The 13,578-nt window shown below is 48.7% G+C and overlaps 1 protein-coding gene and 1 long non-coding RNA gene across 14 annotated transcripts in view; one reads left to right on the top strand and one right to left on the bottom strand.

Annotated features, from left to right (window-relative positions):
• The window catches only part of LOC127007397 (uncharacterized), a 236,880-nt gene that overhangs the window by 139,992 nt on the left and 83,310 nt on the right, over window positions 1-13,578 (top strand). For all 4 annotated transcript variants that reach the window (XM_050878330.1, XM_050878328.1, XM_050878332.1 and 1 more), the window contains exons 36-38: window positions 12,024-12,233; window positions 12,421-12,603; window positions 12,971-13,513. In XM_050878330.1, coding sequence (XP_050734287.1) covers window positions 12,024-12,233; window positions 12,421-12,603; window positions 12,971-13,513 — 936 coding nt within the window. The remainder of the gene's footprint in view (window positions 1-12,023; window positions 12,234-12,420; window positions 12,604-12,970; window positions 13,514-13,578) is intronic.
• Window positions 2,442-8,895, bottom strand: LOC127007401 (uncharacterized). Of its 10 annotated transcripts, none has more exons than XR_007760235.1 (6): window positions 8,764-8,895; window positions 7,639-8,403; window positions 5,839-5,958; window positions 4,039-4,158; window positions 3,199-3,798; window positions 2,442-2,718 (listed from the first exon to the last, which is right to left on the bottom strand). It is a non-coding gene; the product is annotated as an uncharacterized LOC127007401 (long non-coding RNA). The 10 variants fall into 10 exon arrangements; XR_007760232.1 differs by lacking the exons at window positions 2,442-2,718; window positions 4,039-4,158 and adding exons at window positions 4,519-4,638; window positions 4,759-4,933 and having other exon boundaries at window positions 2,836-3,438; window positions 5,774-5,958; XR_007760234.1 differs by lacking the exon at window positions 2,442-2,718 and adding an exon at window positions 2,836-3,078.

Below are 13,578 nucleotides of genomic sequence, written 5' to 3'. Positions count from 1 at the left end.
TATTTACATTCTCACAGATGTTAACATTGTTATGAAGAACATATGCCACACACACACTTTAACCCTTGATCACCTTGGCTCCAAATATTACGTTATCACCAGGCATGTCCGGAATTCCGGACAAACTTTTGGAGTAAAAAATACATTTAGAAATGGCACAAAATTTACTCCTATAATTTATATATGAAATATTTGCACTTCTAAATTTGATTATAAATGATTGATATTAGGCCATGAAGTTTGCATTGAAAAATATAATAATTTCAAAAATGTATAAATATGGGGGATACAAACAAGGTATATGATGAAATAATCACAACCAGCCACGGTGTTGAGGTATGCTGCTGAAACTTGCCACACGTGGAGTTGAGATGTCCCCCAGAATACCCCCCCCCCCCCCAGCCCCTCTGCAGCACGGGTTGCTTTGTCCAATGCTGTTAAATATACAGCCCTATTGTCCGGAATCACGGACAACGGGGCTGCAAATTTATGCTATACTCAGGAGTCCCACGAAAGCACTTAACACAGCAAGACCACAACTTAAACTGAGATGTCATAGGCACCCAGCCACATAGGCCTAGCACCGTCTCGTCAGCAACACAAACTAGGCCGGACAACCCTGGTGATCAAGGGTTCATAATTTAACATAATCCACATAAAATTACAACTGACCTCTATAAACTGTTGTAACATAGTCATGAAAGATATAAAGAAAGAGAAGTTAGCCTTAACAGTTAATCAAAGTGAAAAAGGTATTTGCTTTAGCTACAAATTGACAGTAACCCCCCCCCCCCCTCCCTCCTCCCCGTTAACCTCTCAAACAAGCTGAGGCCAAACAGAGTGAGTCCACACACTGCCTTGGTAAATATGAGCCAAAAAGAGTTCCCAATTAGCCACTCACTGGTCCTTGTTTTGATAGTTTGGCAAAATTTTCAAGTTGGCATCTGATGCTCTTGTATTTCCCGCTCTAGAGAGCGTTTACCCACATGCAATACTTCTTAGAGTTATATTTAGAGTAAAGAAGGCAGACCAATGCCATGATAGGATATTAAAAAGAAAAGTTCCACTGGATGCTACTCCATTAAAAAAATGCAGAATATGCCAAATAGAGTGATTCATTTTGGTTAGGAAAATCCCTTCAAGCAACAGAGTTTTGGGAGGTAAACACACAGTTGCATGGTTGCACATCAAAGTTCAAGACTCCCCCCTCCCTTCCATGAAAAGCTTAGATAGTGTTATAAAAGAATGTCTTATGAGGATTGTTATAAATTTCTTTTACAGCGTTGCCTACCACCAACAAAACCACCACCATCAAAACCACCAAAACAACAACAGTTACGACCCCCACCACTATACTAACATTAGATGGTGACGAACCACACACCTCCTCGCCATCTCACTCCATCTTTCCTCCAGATCCCACCCCCAACGTTCCCAGTGGTCAACAGATTACCTCTTTTCCTCCATTTTCCTTGACAACAGCTTTTCCAAAGACAGAAGCACCCTTCTACGAAACTACCACTACCAGTATTACAGAAGAAAGTGCAGTCTCTGTTACGACTACCATTCCGTTGACACCTCGTACCTCCAAACAGACAGATGACCCTTTAACTACTTCACCGACCCCACCTGAGGCTGCTCAAAAAGGCACAACGCCAGACAAAAAAACAGAAGCAACAGGGCGACCAATAGTCTTCCCAAAGTCATCAACAGTGATAACTCCCACTAAAGCAACACACCCACATACCAGCGACTCACACCCGACAACACCCACTTTTCCACCTGGATACACAACAGAAGATATTTCAACGCCTCACACTGCAGCAACACACAGCCCCATTTTAGAGGCAACAGTTCCACCACGTACATCACCGTCACCTTCCCCTGGATACACAACAAAACAACCAATAACTGCGGCGCCATCTGGCTACACCTTGACGCCTCTCACTGAAGCAACGGACTCACCCACTAGTGACGCAACACTTACATCACCGTCACCTTCCCCTGGATACACAACAAAACAGCCAGCAACTATAGTGCCACCTGGCTACACCTTGACGCCTCTCACTGAAGCAACAGACCCACCCACCAGTGACCCAGCCCTGACCCCACCATCACCTTCCCCTGGATACACAACAAAACAGCCAGCAACGATGGTGCCACCTGGCTACACGTTAACGGCTCTTCCTGAAAGAACAGACTCACCCACAAGGGATGCAGAGCCGACATTACCGTCACCTTCCCCTGGATACACAACAAAACAACCAGTTACTGCAGTGCCACCTGGCTACACCTTAACGCCTCTCACTGAAGCAACGGACTCACCCACCAGTGACGCAACACCAGCATCGCCGTCACCTTCCCCTGGATACACAACAAAACAACCAGTTACTGCAGTGCCACCTGGCTACACCTTAACGCCTCTCACTGAAGCAACGGACTCACCCACCAGTGACGCAACACCAGCATCGCCGTCACCTTCCCCTGGATACACGACAAAACAACCAGTAACTGTGGTGCCACCTGGCTACACCTTAACGCCTCTCACTGAAGCAACAGACTCACCCACCAGTGACGCAACACCAGCATCACCGTCACCTTCCCCTGGATACACAACAAAACAACCAGTAACTGTGGTGCCACCTGGCTACACCTTAACGCCTCTCACTGAAGCAACAGACTCACCCACCAGTGACGCAACACCAGCATCACCGTCACCTTCCCCTGGATACACAACAAAACAGCCATTAACTGCGGCGCCACCTGGCTACACCTTAACGCCTCACACTGAAGCAACAGACTCACCCACCAGTGACGCAACACTGACCACACCATCACCTTCCCCTGGATACACAACAAAGCAACCACTTACTGCATTGCCACCTGGCTACACCTTAACGCCTCTCACTGAAGCAACGGACTCACCCACCAGTGACGCAACACCAGCATCACCGTCACCTTCCCCTGAATACACAACAAAACAACCCCTTACTGCAGTGCCACCTGGCTACACCTTAACGCCTCTCACTGAAGCAACAGACTCACCCACCAGTGACGCAACACCAGCATCACCGTCACCTTCCCCTGAATACACAACAAAACAACCAGTAACTGTGGTGCCACCTGGCTACACCTTAACGCCTCTCACTGAAGCAACAGACTCACCCACCAGTGACGCAACACTGACCACACCGTCACCTTCCCCTGGATACACAACAAAACAACCAGTAACTGTGGTGCCACCTGGCTACACATTAACGCCTCTCACTGAAGCAACAGACTCACCCACCAGTGACGCAACACTGACCACACCATCACCTTCCCCTGGATACACAACAAAACAAACAGTAACTGCAGTGCCACCTGGCTACACCTTAACGCCTCTCACTGAAGCAACAGACTCACCCACCAGTGACGCAACACCAGCATCACCGTCACCTTCCCCTGGATACACAACAAAACAGCCAGCAACGATGGTGCCACCTGGCTACACGTTAACGGCACTCCCTGAAAAAACAGACTCACCCACAAGGGATGCAGAGCCGACATCACCGTCACCTTCCCCTGGATACACAACAAAACAACCAGTAACTGCAGTGCCACCTGGCTACACCTTAACGCCTCTCACTGAAGCAGCGGATTCACGCACCAGTGACGCAACACCAGCATCACCGTCACCTTCCCCTGGATACACAACAAAACAACCAGTAACTATGGTGCCACCTGGCTACACCTTAACGCCGCTCACTGCAGCAACAGACTCACCCACCAGTGACGCAACACCAGCATCACCGTCACCTTCCCCTGGATACACAACAAAACAACCAGTAACTATGGTGCCACCTGGCTACACCTTAACGCCTATCACTGAAGCAGCGGATTCACGCACCAGTGACGCAACACCAGCATCACCGTCACCTTCCCCTGGATACACAACAAAACAACCAGTAACTGCAGTGCCACCTGGCTACACCTTAACGCCTCTCACTGAAGCAACAGACTCACCCACCAGTGACGCAACACCAGTATCACCGTCACCTTCCCCTGGATACACAACAAAACAACCAGTAACTGCAGTGCCACCTGGCTACACCTTAACGCCTCTCACTGAAGCAACGGACTCACCCACCAGTGACGCAACACCAGCATCACCGTCACCTTCCCCTGGATACACAACAAAGCAACCAGTTACTGCAGTGCCAAATGGCTACACCTTAACACCTATCACTGAAGCAACGGACTCACCCACCAGTGACGCAACACCAGCATCACCGTCACCTTCCCCTGGATACACAACAAAACAAACAGTAACTGTGGTGCCACCTGGCTATACCTTAACGCCTCTCACTGAAGCAGCGGATTCACCCACCAGTGACGCAACACCAGCTTCACCGTCACCTTCCCCTGGATACACGACAAAACAACCAGTTACTGTGGTGCCACCTGGCTACACATTAACGCCTCTCACTGAACCAACAGACTCACCCACTAGTGACGCAACACTGACCACACCGTCACCTTCCCCTGGATACACAACAAAACAACCAGTAACTGTGGTGCCACCTGGCTACACCTTAACGCCTCTCACTGAAGCAACAGACTCACCCACCAGTGACGCAACACCAGCATCACCGTCACCTTCCCCTGGATACACAACAAAACAGCCAGCAACTGTGGTGCCACCTGGCTACACATTAACGCCTCTCACTGAACCAACAGACTCACCCACCAGTGACGCAACACCAGCATCACCGTCACCTTCCCCTGGATACACAACAAAACAGCCAGCAACTATGGTGCCACCTGGCTACACATTAACACCTCTCACTGAAACAACAGACCCATCCACAAGGGATGCAGAGCCGACATCACCGTCACCTTCCCCTGGATACACAACAAAACAACCAGTAACTGCAGTGCCACCTGGCTACACCTTAACGCCTCTCACTGAAACGGCAGACCAACCTACCAGTGATGCAACACCAGCATCACCGTCACCTTCCCCTGGATACACAACAAAGCAACCACTTACTGCATTGCCAACTGGCTACACATTAACGCCTCTCACTGAAGCAACGGACTCACCTACCAGTGACGCAACACCAGCATCACCGTCACCTTCCCCTGGATACACAACAAAACAATCAGTAACTGTGGTGCCACCTGGCTACACCTTAACGTCTCTCACTGAACCAACAGACTCACCCACCAGTGACGCAACACCAGCATCACCGTCACCTTCCCCTGGATACACAACAAAACAACCAGTAACTGCAGTGCCACCTGGCTACACATTAACGCCTCTCACTGAACCAACAGACTCACCCACCAGTGACGCAACACTGACCACACCGTCACCTTCCCCTGGATACACGACAAAACAACCAGTAACTGCAGTGCCACCTGGCTACACATTAACGCCTCTCACTGAACCAACAGACTCACCCACCAGTGACGCAACACTGACCACACCGTCACCTTCCCCTGGATACACGACAAAACAACCAGTAACTGCAGTGCCACCTGGCTACACATTAACGCCTCTCACTGAACCAACAGACTCACCCACCAGTGACGCAACACTGACCACACCGTCACCTTCCCCTGGATACACAACAAAACAACCAGTTACTGCAGTGCCACCTGGCTACACATTAACGCCTCTCACTGAACCAACAGACTCACCCACCAGTGACGCAACACTGACCACACCGTCACCTTCCCCTGGATACACAACAAAACAACCAGTGACTGTGGTGCCACCTGGCTACACATTAACGCCTCTCACTGAACCAACAGACTCACCCACCAGTGACGCAACACTGACCACACCGTCACCTTCCCCTGGATACACAACAAAACAACCAGTTACTGCAGTGCCACCTGGCTACACCTTAACGCCTCTCACTGAAGCAACAGACTCACCCACCAGTGACGCAACACCAGCATCACCGTCACCTATCCCTGGATACACAACAAAACAACCACTTACTGCAGTGCCAACTGGCTACACCTTAACGCCTCACACTGAAGCAACGGACTCACCCACCAGTGACGCAACACCAGCATCACCGTCACCTTCCCCTGGATACACAACAAAACAACCAGTTACTGCAGTGCCACCTGGCTACACATTAACGCCTCTCACTGAAGCAACAGACTCACCCACCAGTGACGCAACACCAGCATCACCGTCACCTTCCCCTGGATACACAACAAAACAACCAGTTACTGCAGTGCCACCTGGCTACACCTTAACGCCTCTCACTGAAGCAACAGACTCACCCACCAGTGACGCAACACCAGCATCACCGTCACCTTCCCCTGGATACACAACAAAACAACCAGTAACTGTGGTGCCACCTGGCTACACCTTAACGCCTCTCACTGAAGCAACAGACTCACCCACCAGTGACGCAACACCAGCATCACCGTCACCTTCCCCTGGATACACAACAAAACAACCAGTTACTGCATTGCCACCTGGCTACACATTAACGCCTCTCATTGAAGCAACAGACTCACCCACCAGTGACGAAACACCAGCATCACTGTCACCTTCCCCTGGATACACAACAAAACAACCAGTAACTGTGGTGCCACCTGGCTACACCTTAACGCCTCTCACGGAAGCAACAGACTCACACACCAGTGACGCAACACCAGCATCACCGTCACCTTCCCCTGGATACACAACAAAACAACCAGTAACTGTGGTGCCACCTGGCTACACCTTAACGCCCCTCACTGAAACAACAGACCCATCCACAAGGGATGCAGAGCCGACATCGCCGTCACCTTCCCCTGGATACACAACAAAACAGCCAGTAACTGGGGCGCCACCTGGCTACACATTAACACCTCTCACTGAAACAACAGACCCATCCACAAGGGATGCAGAGCCGACATCCCCGTCACTTTCCCCTGGATACACAACAAAACAGCCAGTAACTGGGGCGCCACCTGGCTACACCTTAACGCCTCTCACTGAAACAGCAGACCAACCTACCAGTGACGCAACACCAGCATCACCATCACCTTCCCCTGGATACACAACAAAGCAACCACTTACTGCATTGCCAACTGGCTACACATTAACGCCTCTCACTGAAGCAACGGACTCACCCACCAGTGACGCAACACCAGCTTCACCGTCACCTTCCCCTGGATACACGACAAAACAACCAGTTACTGCAGTGCCACCTGGCTACACCTTAACGCCTCTCACTGAAGCAACAGACTCACCCACCAGTGACGCAACACTGACCACACCGTCACCTTCTCCTGGATACACAACAAAACAACCAGTAACTGTGGTGCCACCTGGCTACACATTAACGCCTCTCACTGAACCAACAGACTCACCCACTAGTGACGCAACACTGACAACACCGTCACCTTCCCCTGGATACACAACAAAACAACCAGTAACTGTGGTGCCACCTGGCTACACCTTAACGCCTCTCACTGAAGCAACAGACTCACCCACCAGTGACGCAACACCTGCATCACCGTCACCTTCCCCTGGATACACAACAAAACAACCAGTAACTGCAGTGCCACCTGGCTATACCTTAACGCCTCTCACTGAAGCAGCGGATTCACGCACCAGTGACGCAACACCAGCATCACCGTCACCTTCCCCTGGATACACAACAAAACAACCAGTAACTGTGGTGCCACCTGGCTACACCTTAACGCCTCTCACTGAAGCAACAGACTCACCCACCAGTGACGCAACACCAGTATCACTGTCACCTTCCCCTGGATACACAACAAAACAGCCAGCAACTATGGTGCCACCTGGCTACACATTAACGGCACTCCCTGAAACAACAGACCCATCCACAAGGGATACAGAGCCGACATCACCGTCACCTTCCCCTGGATACACAACAAAACATCCAGTAACTGCAGTGCCATCTGGCTACACCTTAACGCCTCTCACTGAAACGGCAGACCAACCTACCAGTGATGCAACACCAGCATCACCGTCACCTTCCCCTGGATACACAACAAAGCAACCACTTACTGCAGTGCCACCTGGCTACACATTAACGCCTCTCACTGAAGCAACGGACTCACCCACCAGTGACGCAACACCAGCATCACCGTCACCTTCCCCTGGATACACAACAAAACAACCAGTTACTGCAGTGCCACCTGGCTACACCTTAACGCCTCTCACTGAAGCAACAGACTCACCCACCAGTGACGCAACACTGACCACACCGTCACCTTCCCCTGGATACACAACAAAACAACCAGTTACTGCAGTGCCACCTGGCTACACCTTAACGCCTCTCACTGAAGCAACAGACTCACCCACCAGTGACGCAACACCAGCATCACCGTCACCTTCCCCTGGATACACAACAAAACAACCAGTAACTGTGGTGCCACCTGGCTACACATTAACGCCTCTCACTGAAGCAACGGACTCACCTACCAGTGACGCAACACCAGCATCACCGTCACTTTCCCCTGGATACACAACAAAACAGCCAGCAACGATGGTACCACCTGGCTACACCTTAACACCTCTCACTGAAACAAGAGACACACCTGCAAGGGATGCAGAACAGACGTCACCGTCACCTTCCCCTGGATACACAACAAAACAACCAGTAACTGTGGTGCCACCTGGCTACACCTTAACGCCTCTCACTGAAGCAACAGACTCACCCACCAGTGACGCAACACCAGCATCACCGTCACCTTCCCCTGGATACACAACAAAACAACCAGTAACTGCAGTGCCACCTGGCTACACCTTAACGCCTCTCACTGAAGCAACAGACTCACCCACCAGTGACGCAACACCTGCATCACCGTCACCTTCCCCTGGATACACAACAAAACAACCAGTTACTGCGGGGCCACCTGGCTACACCTTAACTCCTCTCACTGCACCACCACACAGCCCTATCTTAGAGGCAACAGTTCCACCACGGACATCACCACCTGATAAGCCTCTAATTTCACCTTCAGACAACACAACACATCCAGATGGTTACTCAACAGAAAAGACTTTGCTTCCAAATACCACAGAACCACAAACTACTGACTACAATATCACAGACACAGTTCAGACACCGGTGATTATAACACAAGAAACTGTAACGCCTTTTTCACTGGGCACACGTCCGCCTTATACCACAACAAGTGAACACTTAACGGTGTCACCAGGCTTCGCGACGACACCTCGCACCGAAGCAACGATGCCACATGTTAGTGACACAACACTTGCATCACAGACACCTTCGTCTGGATATGCATCAGAAGATCCCACAGAATCTGTTCCTTTAGTAACACGACAGCCTGACAACACAACCAAAGAACCATCAACAACTACAGAGCCATCTGATTACACATTTCCCCCTCATGGTTACATCACAACAGAAATGACTGACACAACTTACACTCCAGAAGGCACCACAGACTCTTCATCTTTTGTATCACGTCAGCCTGATTACACCACGGAACCACCGTCAAGAACACTGCTACCTGGCTATACGTCAACACCTCTCAGTGAAGGAATGCGCTCATCCACTCGTGACGCATCGCTGACTCCACCGACACCTATTCCTGCATACGTATTAGATAATATCACCGTGTTTGTTTCCTCGGATAAACCGTCACCTACACCGGGACACACAACAGGGAAGCCTCATGCAGTTTTTCCGCAGACAACACTCGCCTCTCATTACACGTCAGATAAACCTGTTAACACTACAGATTCAACCGAAATACCTGAAGTTACAACCTTTAGTACTGACGAAGTAACATACATTTCTCGTATCACCCAAAGCCTCTCTGATCTCACTACTACACCGGGTGAGACTGTGAGCCAAGTTACTGAAGGAGTTACTGACGCTAAGGACATTGTCTTCACTGATTCATCTTCACCTACTCCTTTTCCCCTCCCCCCCTTACTGCTGACCACTACTGGAATGCCTCCGAATATCTCAGTCCCTTGTGAAAAAATGGAGTGTAGTGGCGAGAGGGTGTGCCAAGGAGGTATTTGTGTGCCTGTCTGCACCACCATACCATGCGGCATCAACGCGTTGTGCACCGTCATCTCTCGTCGACCACAGTGTACCTGTTTACCGGGGTACCAAGGCAACCCAAACGTCAAATGCAACCGGATAATAGGTATCTCATTTCCGTCCTTCGACCATCCAGTAACAAAAAATGAAACACCTTAGAAGCTTCAAATGCTGTGCGTGTGTGACTTCGAATTCACCATGCCACTTGTATGGAGGATGTTTTGCTCTTTGATTTCGGTTCCTTGTCTTCATTTTCTAATACTTCCGCATTTTCTCATTCTCTTTTTGAAAATTTCCATGTGAGCAGACGTGAATGAGAACTTGATTTCCTTCCCTGTCTTGTCCTTACACCCATTCAATGCAACGCTTGATAAATCGTGATCCAAAGTTTCGACGCATTTTGACCTTCTTGAAATAAAAAAACTTTGTAGTGCTGATTTTTTCACTCTTTCATCATGATTTCACAGTTGCAGAATTCAGGGATCATTGTTTTCTCTGCCAGAATCGCCAGTTTCAGTAGTTTGGTATTTTTTCTGCTTCTTCCCGATTTCCTCTTTATTTGTGTATACTTTATCCCTGCAAGTTTGTCAAAAACACGCTATGGCAGCAGCTTCGTTTCTTTATGTTTAACATCATTATCTTGATTGTGTTAATTAAGTGAGCAGCTGCATCATTATTTTTTCTATTATTTTCAATCAATGAGAACGTGATGTATATTTAAATGCATTTTCTCCTCTTTGGATGAAAATATATAAAGAAAACATGTTCAGTGTAGCCTAAAGGAATGGCATGACGAAGCTATTGCCATATTATGAGCATTGTTTTAGTCAGTCTATCTGACACTCGCATCAGCCATGCTATCTGTACAGTGTACGCACACACATCATCACATCCTCTTTGTTGCCTGCTACATCCTGACTGGTGAGTGCAGGGGAGCCAGAGCATTGCCACTTGCTGCCTCCTGATCACCACCTACCTGACACTGCACTTTTAGGGAACCCTCTAAAAAAAACTGAACATCTATTTGTCCGTGATCTGTGTCCTCATTTGCGTATGTTTCCGTGTCTGTGGCAATCTTTAGTAAGCATCATAAGTGTTAGTAAGCTAAACTTGCTGAACTTTTGAGGCAGGGTAATACCAAAGGGAAGAAAAGTATTACAGTTAATCCCACAGCTATAACAGTTGTAGGATCAATGGATGCTTCTCAACCTTTTCCGTATGTGTTTGATTTCTCACTGACACGGATAAGTATTCAGACGCCTAAACGAATCACGGATCATGAACAAATTGATACCTCACCATATTCTGTGTGTGCGTGTGTGTGTACTTTTGTCACATTTTTTTCATCTACATTATCATCATTGCATACACCCACGTGGTCCTTGTCACCTTATTTATTTTTTTTTTTTTTTCATCATCCTTTCTGCCGTGCTTCTTTGAAATTTTCTACGTCTTCTGCACTGCATTATTTATGTTTGTGCTGACAAGAGAGTTTTTGCATGCTGTACCGTTCGTGAAGTTTGCATGTGACTGACTACAATCAATTCTGGAAAGATTACGTGCCTTTAGAGATCTAATTTCTTTCTGTGAATGTTTGCATGTTTGGTGTGTATATACCACTCTCGTTACGCGCACGTGTGTGTGTGTGTGTGTGTGTGTGTACTTTTTTTTTTTGCGTGTGTGTGTGTGTGTAGCTGAGAGTAAAATTTTCATATCTTCGTTGTGAATCATGTGTTTATCTGTGTGTGTGTGTGTGTGTGTGTCACTGAGAGTAGAATAATTGCCATCCCTTCGTTAGGAATATGTATTTTACTGTCGATATGTAGGTGTTCCTTTTTTTTTCCTATTGTGAAAACCTACCAAATGTATACCATCCTTAGACCTTCCTTACCCTGTCTGTAGCCACCCACAGCGGTGTAGCTTTCTAAGGTGAGTTATCTCTGTCTGACTATCCCTGTCCCTTCCCTGACGTAGCCACGACCCCGCTGCCAGGCTGCTCCTCAGACCTTATGTGCCCAGACGACAAGGTTTGTTATAACCGGAATTGCAAGGACCCCTGCGACCTGGCCAATCCATGCGCTGCCCGAGCTGAGTGCAGCACTAGGGCCCATCGCCCCCAGTGTATCTGCCAGCCAGGCTACACTGGAGATCCTTATACTTTCTGCGGCACAGACATTATCACCCGTAAGCTGACATCTTCCCTCTTGTCTCACTGTCATTCAGCCTATCTTGGCATCTCAACATTTTCCTCCAATTGACCATATATATCATACTAATTAGTCTAAAACAATAATATAGAGTATAAGGTAATACCTCCTGCTCATGATGAGTACCACACATTCCCCCCTAACCACTAACTTGGCCCCCTCAGCAGCGGGGTGCCGCAGTGACAAGGAATGTCCCTCAACACAAGCTTGTATTAACAACGAATGTCGCTATCCGTGCGATGACGACCCTTGCGGGGCCAACGCTGAGTGCATCAACAGTGACCAAAGTGCCCAGTGCCGATGCCGTAATGGATTCCAGGGTGACCCTCTTAAGGGCTGCTCTCCTGGTAAGTTGTCACCAAATGCGCCTCCATATTCACGTTCCCCTCTTCAACGACTTTCTGTATCAGGTTTTCTTTACCATCTGATAGCATAAAAAATTCCAACTTTTTTCTCGTCAGGTTAAGTTTTGTACAAAAGATGCTCTCAAGATTTTTATTTATTTATAATTGGATGTATTAATATTTGCTTTTAAGACAGGAAGCATTTTACTGACTCATTAATCACAACTCATTAAAACAATTAATATTAGAAATAGAACTTACCAGTAACAGCTAGGTGCATTATACACTGTATAGGTGGGAGCATTGAGTGGGTTTCCATGTGTTATGAAAGACTAAAGTGCTGCCTCATGCATGACTTTTGACGACACAGTGGGCTGCTTCACCTCCGATGACTGTGACCCCTTTGAAGAGTGCTACAGTGGGCAGTGCGTCAACCCCTGCCGGCTGGGAAGTAACCCCTGCCCGCCCTCCGCCACATGTCACGCCCTAGCCCACGCTGCCACCTGTATGTGTCCTCCTGGCCACACTGGCATACCCCTCCAAGGCTGCACACTTGTGCCCGTTTGTGGTGTAAACTATGATTGCCCCAAAGATGAGGCCTGCATTGAGCGGCTATGCCAGGACCCCTGTAAAGCTGCACCATGCCCTCAAGGGTCTTTGTGCACAGTCACAGACCACCGCCCTGTGTGTCAGTGTCCAGCAGGTTATACAGGTACCCCAGAAACTGCTTGTGTTCGGTCAGTGTGCTCCAGGGATGATGAGTGCCCGGCAGGCCGTGTGTGCCAGGGTGGGGTATGCCAAGACCCATGCACGGAGTGCGGGCAGGGTGCTGTCTGCCAAAAAGAACGTGATTTACTCATATGTCTCTGTCCCAGCGGTTTTACTGGAAATCCAAGACTAGGATGTGCCCCAAGTAAGACACTCTTCACTTACCTGTCATTCTTTGTGTTGACATCCATTTATGACTTGCATCATCTA

This window comes from Eriocheir sinensis, chromosome 35 (genome assembly GCF_024679095.1).
Source record: "Eriocheir sinensis breed Jianghai 21 chromosome 35, ASM2467909v1, whole genome shotgun sequence".
Lineage (NCBI taxonomy): Eukaryota > Metazoa > Arthropoda > Malacostraca > Decapoda > Varunidae > Eriocheir > Eriocheir sinensis.
The sequence above is the reverse complement of the archived record's forward strand: the minus strand, read 5'-3'. Positions and strand labels throughout refer to the sequence as shown.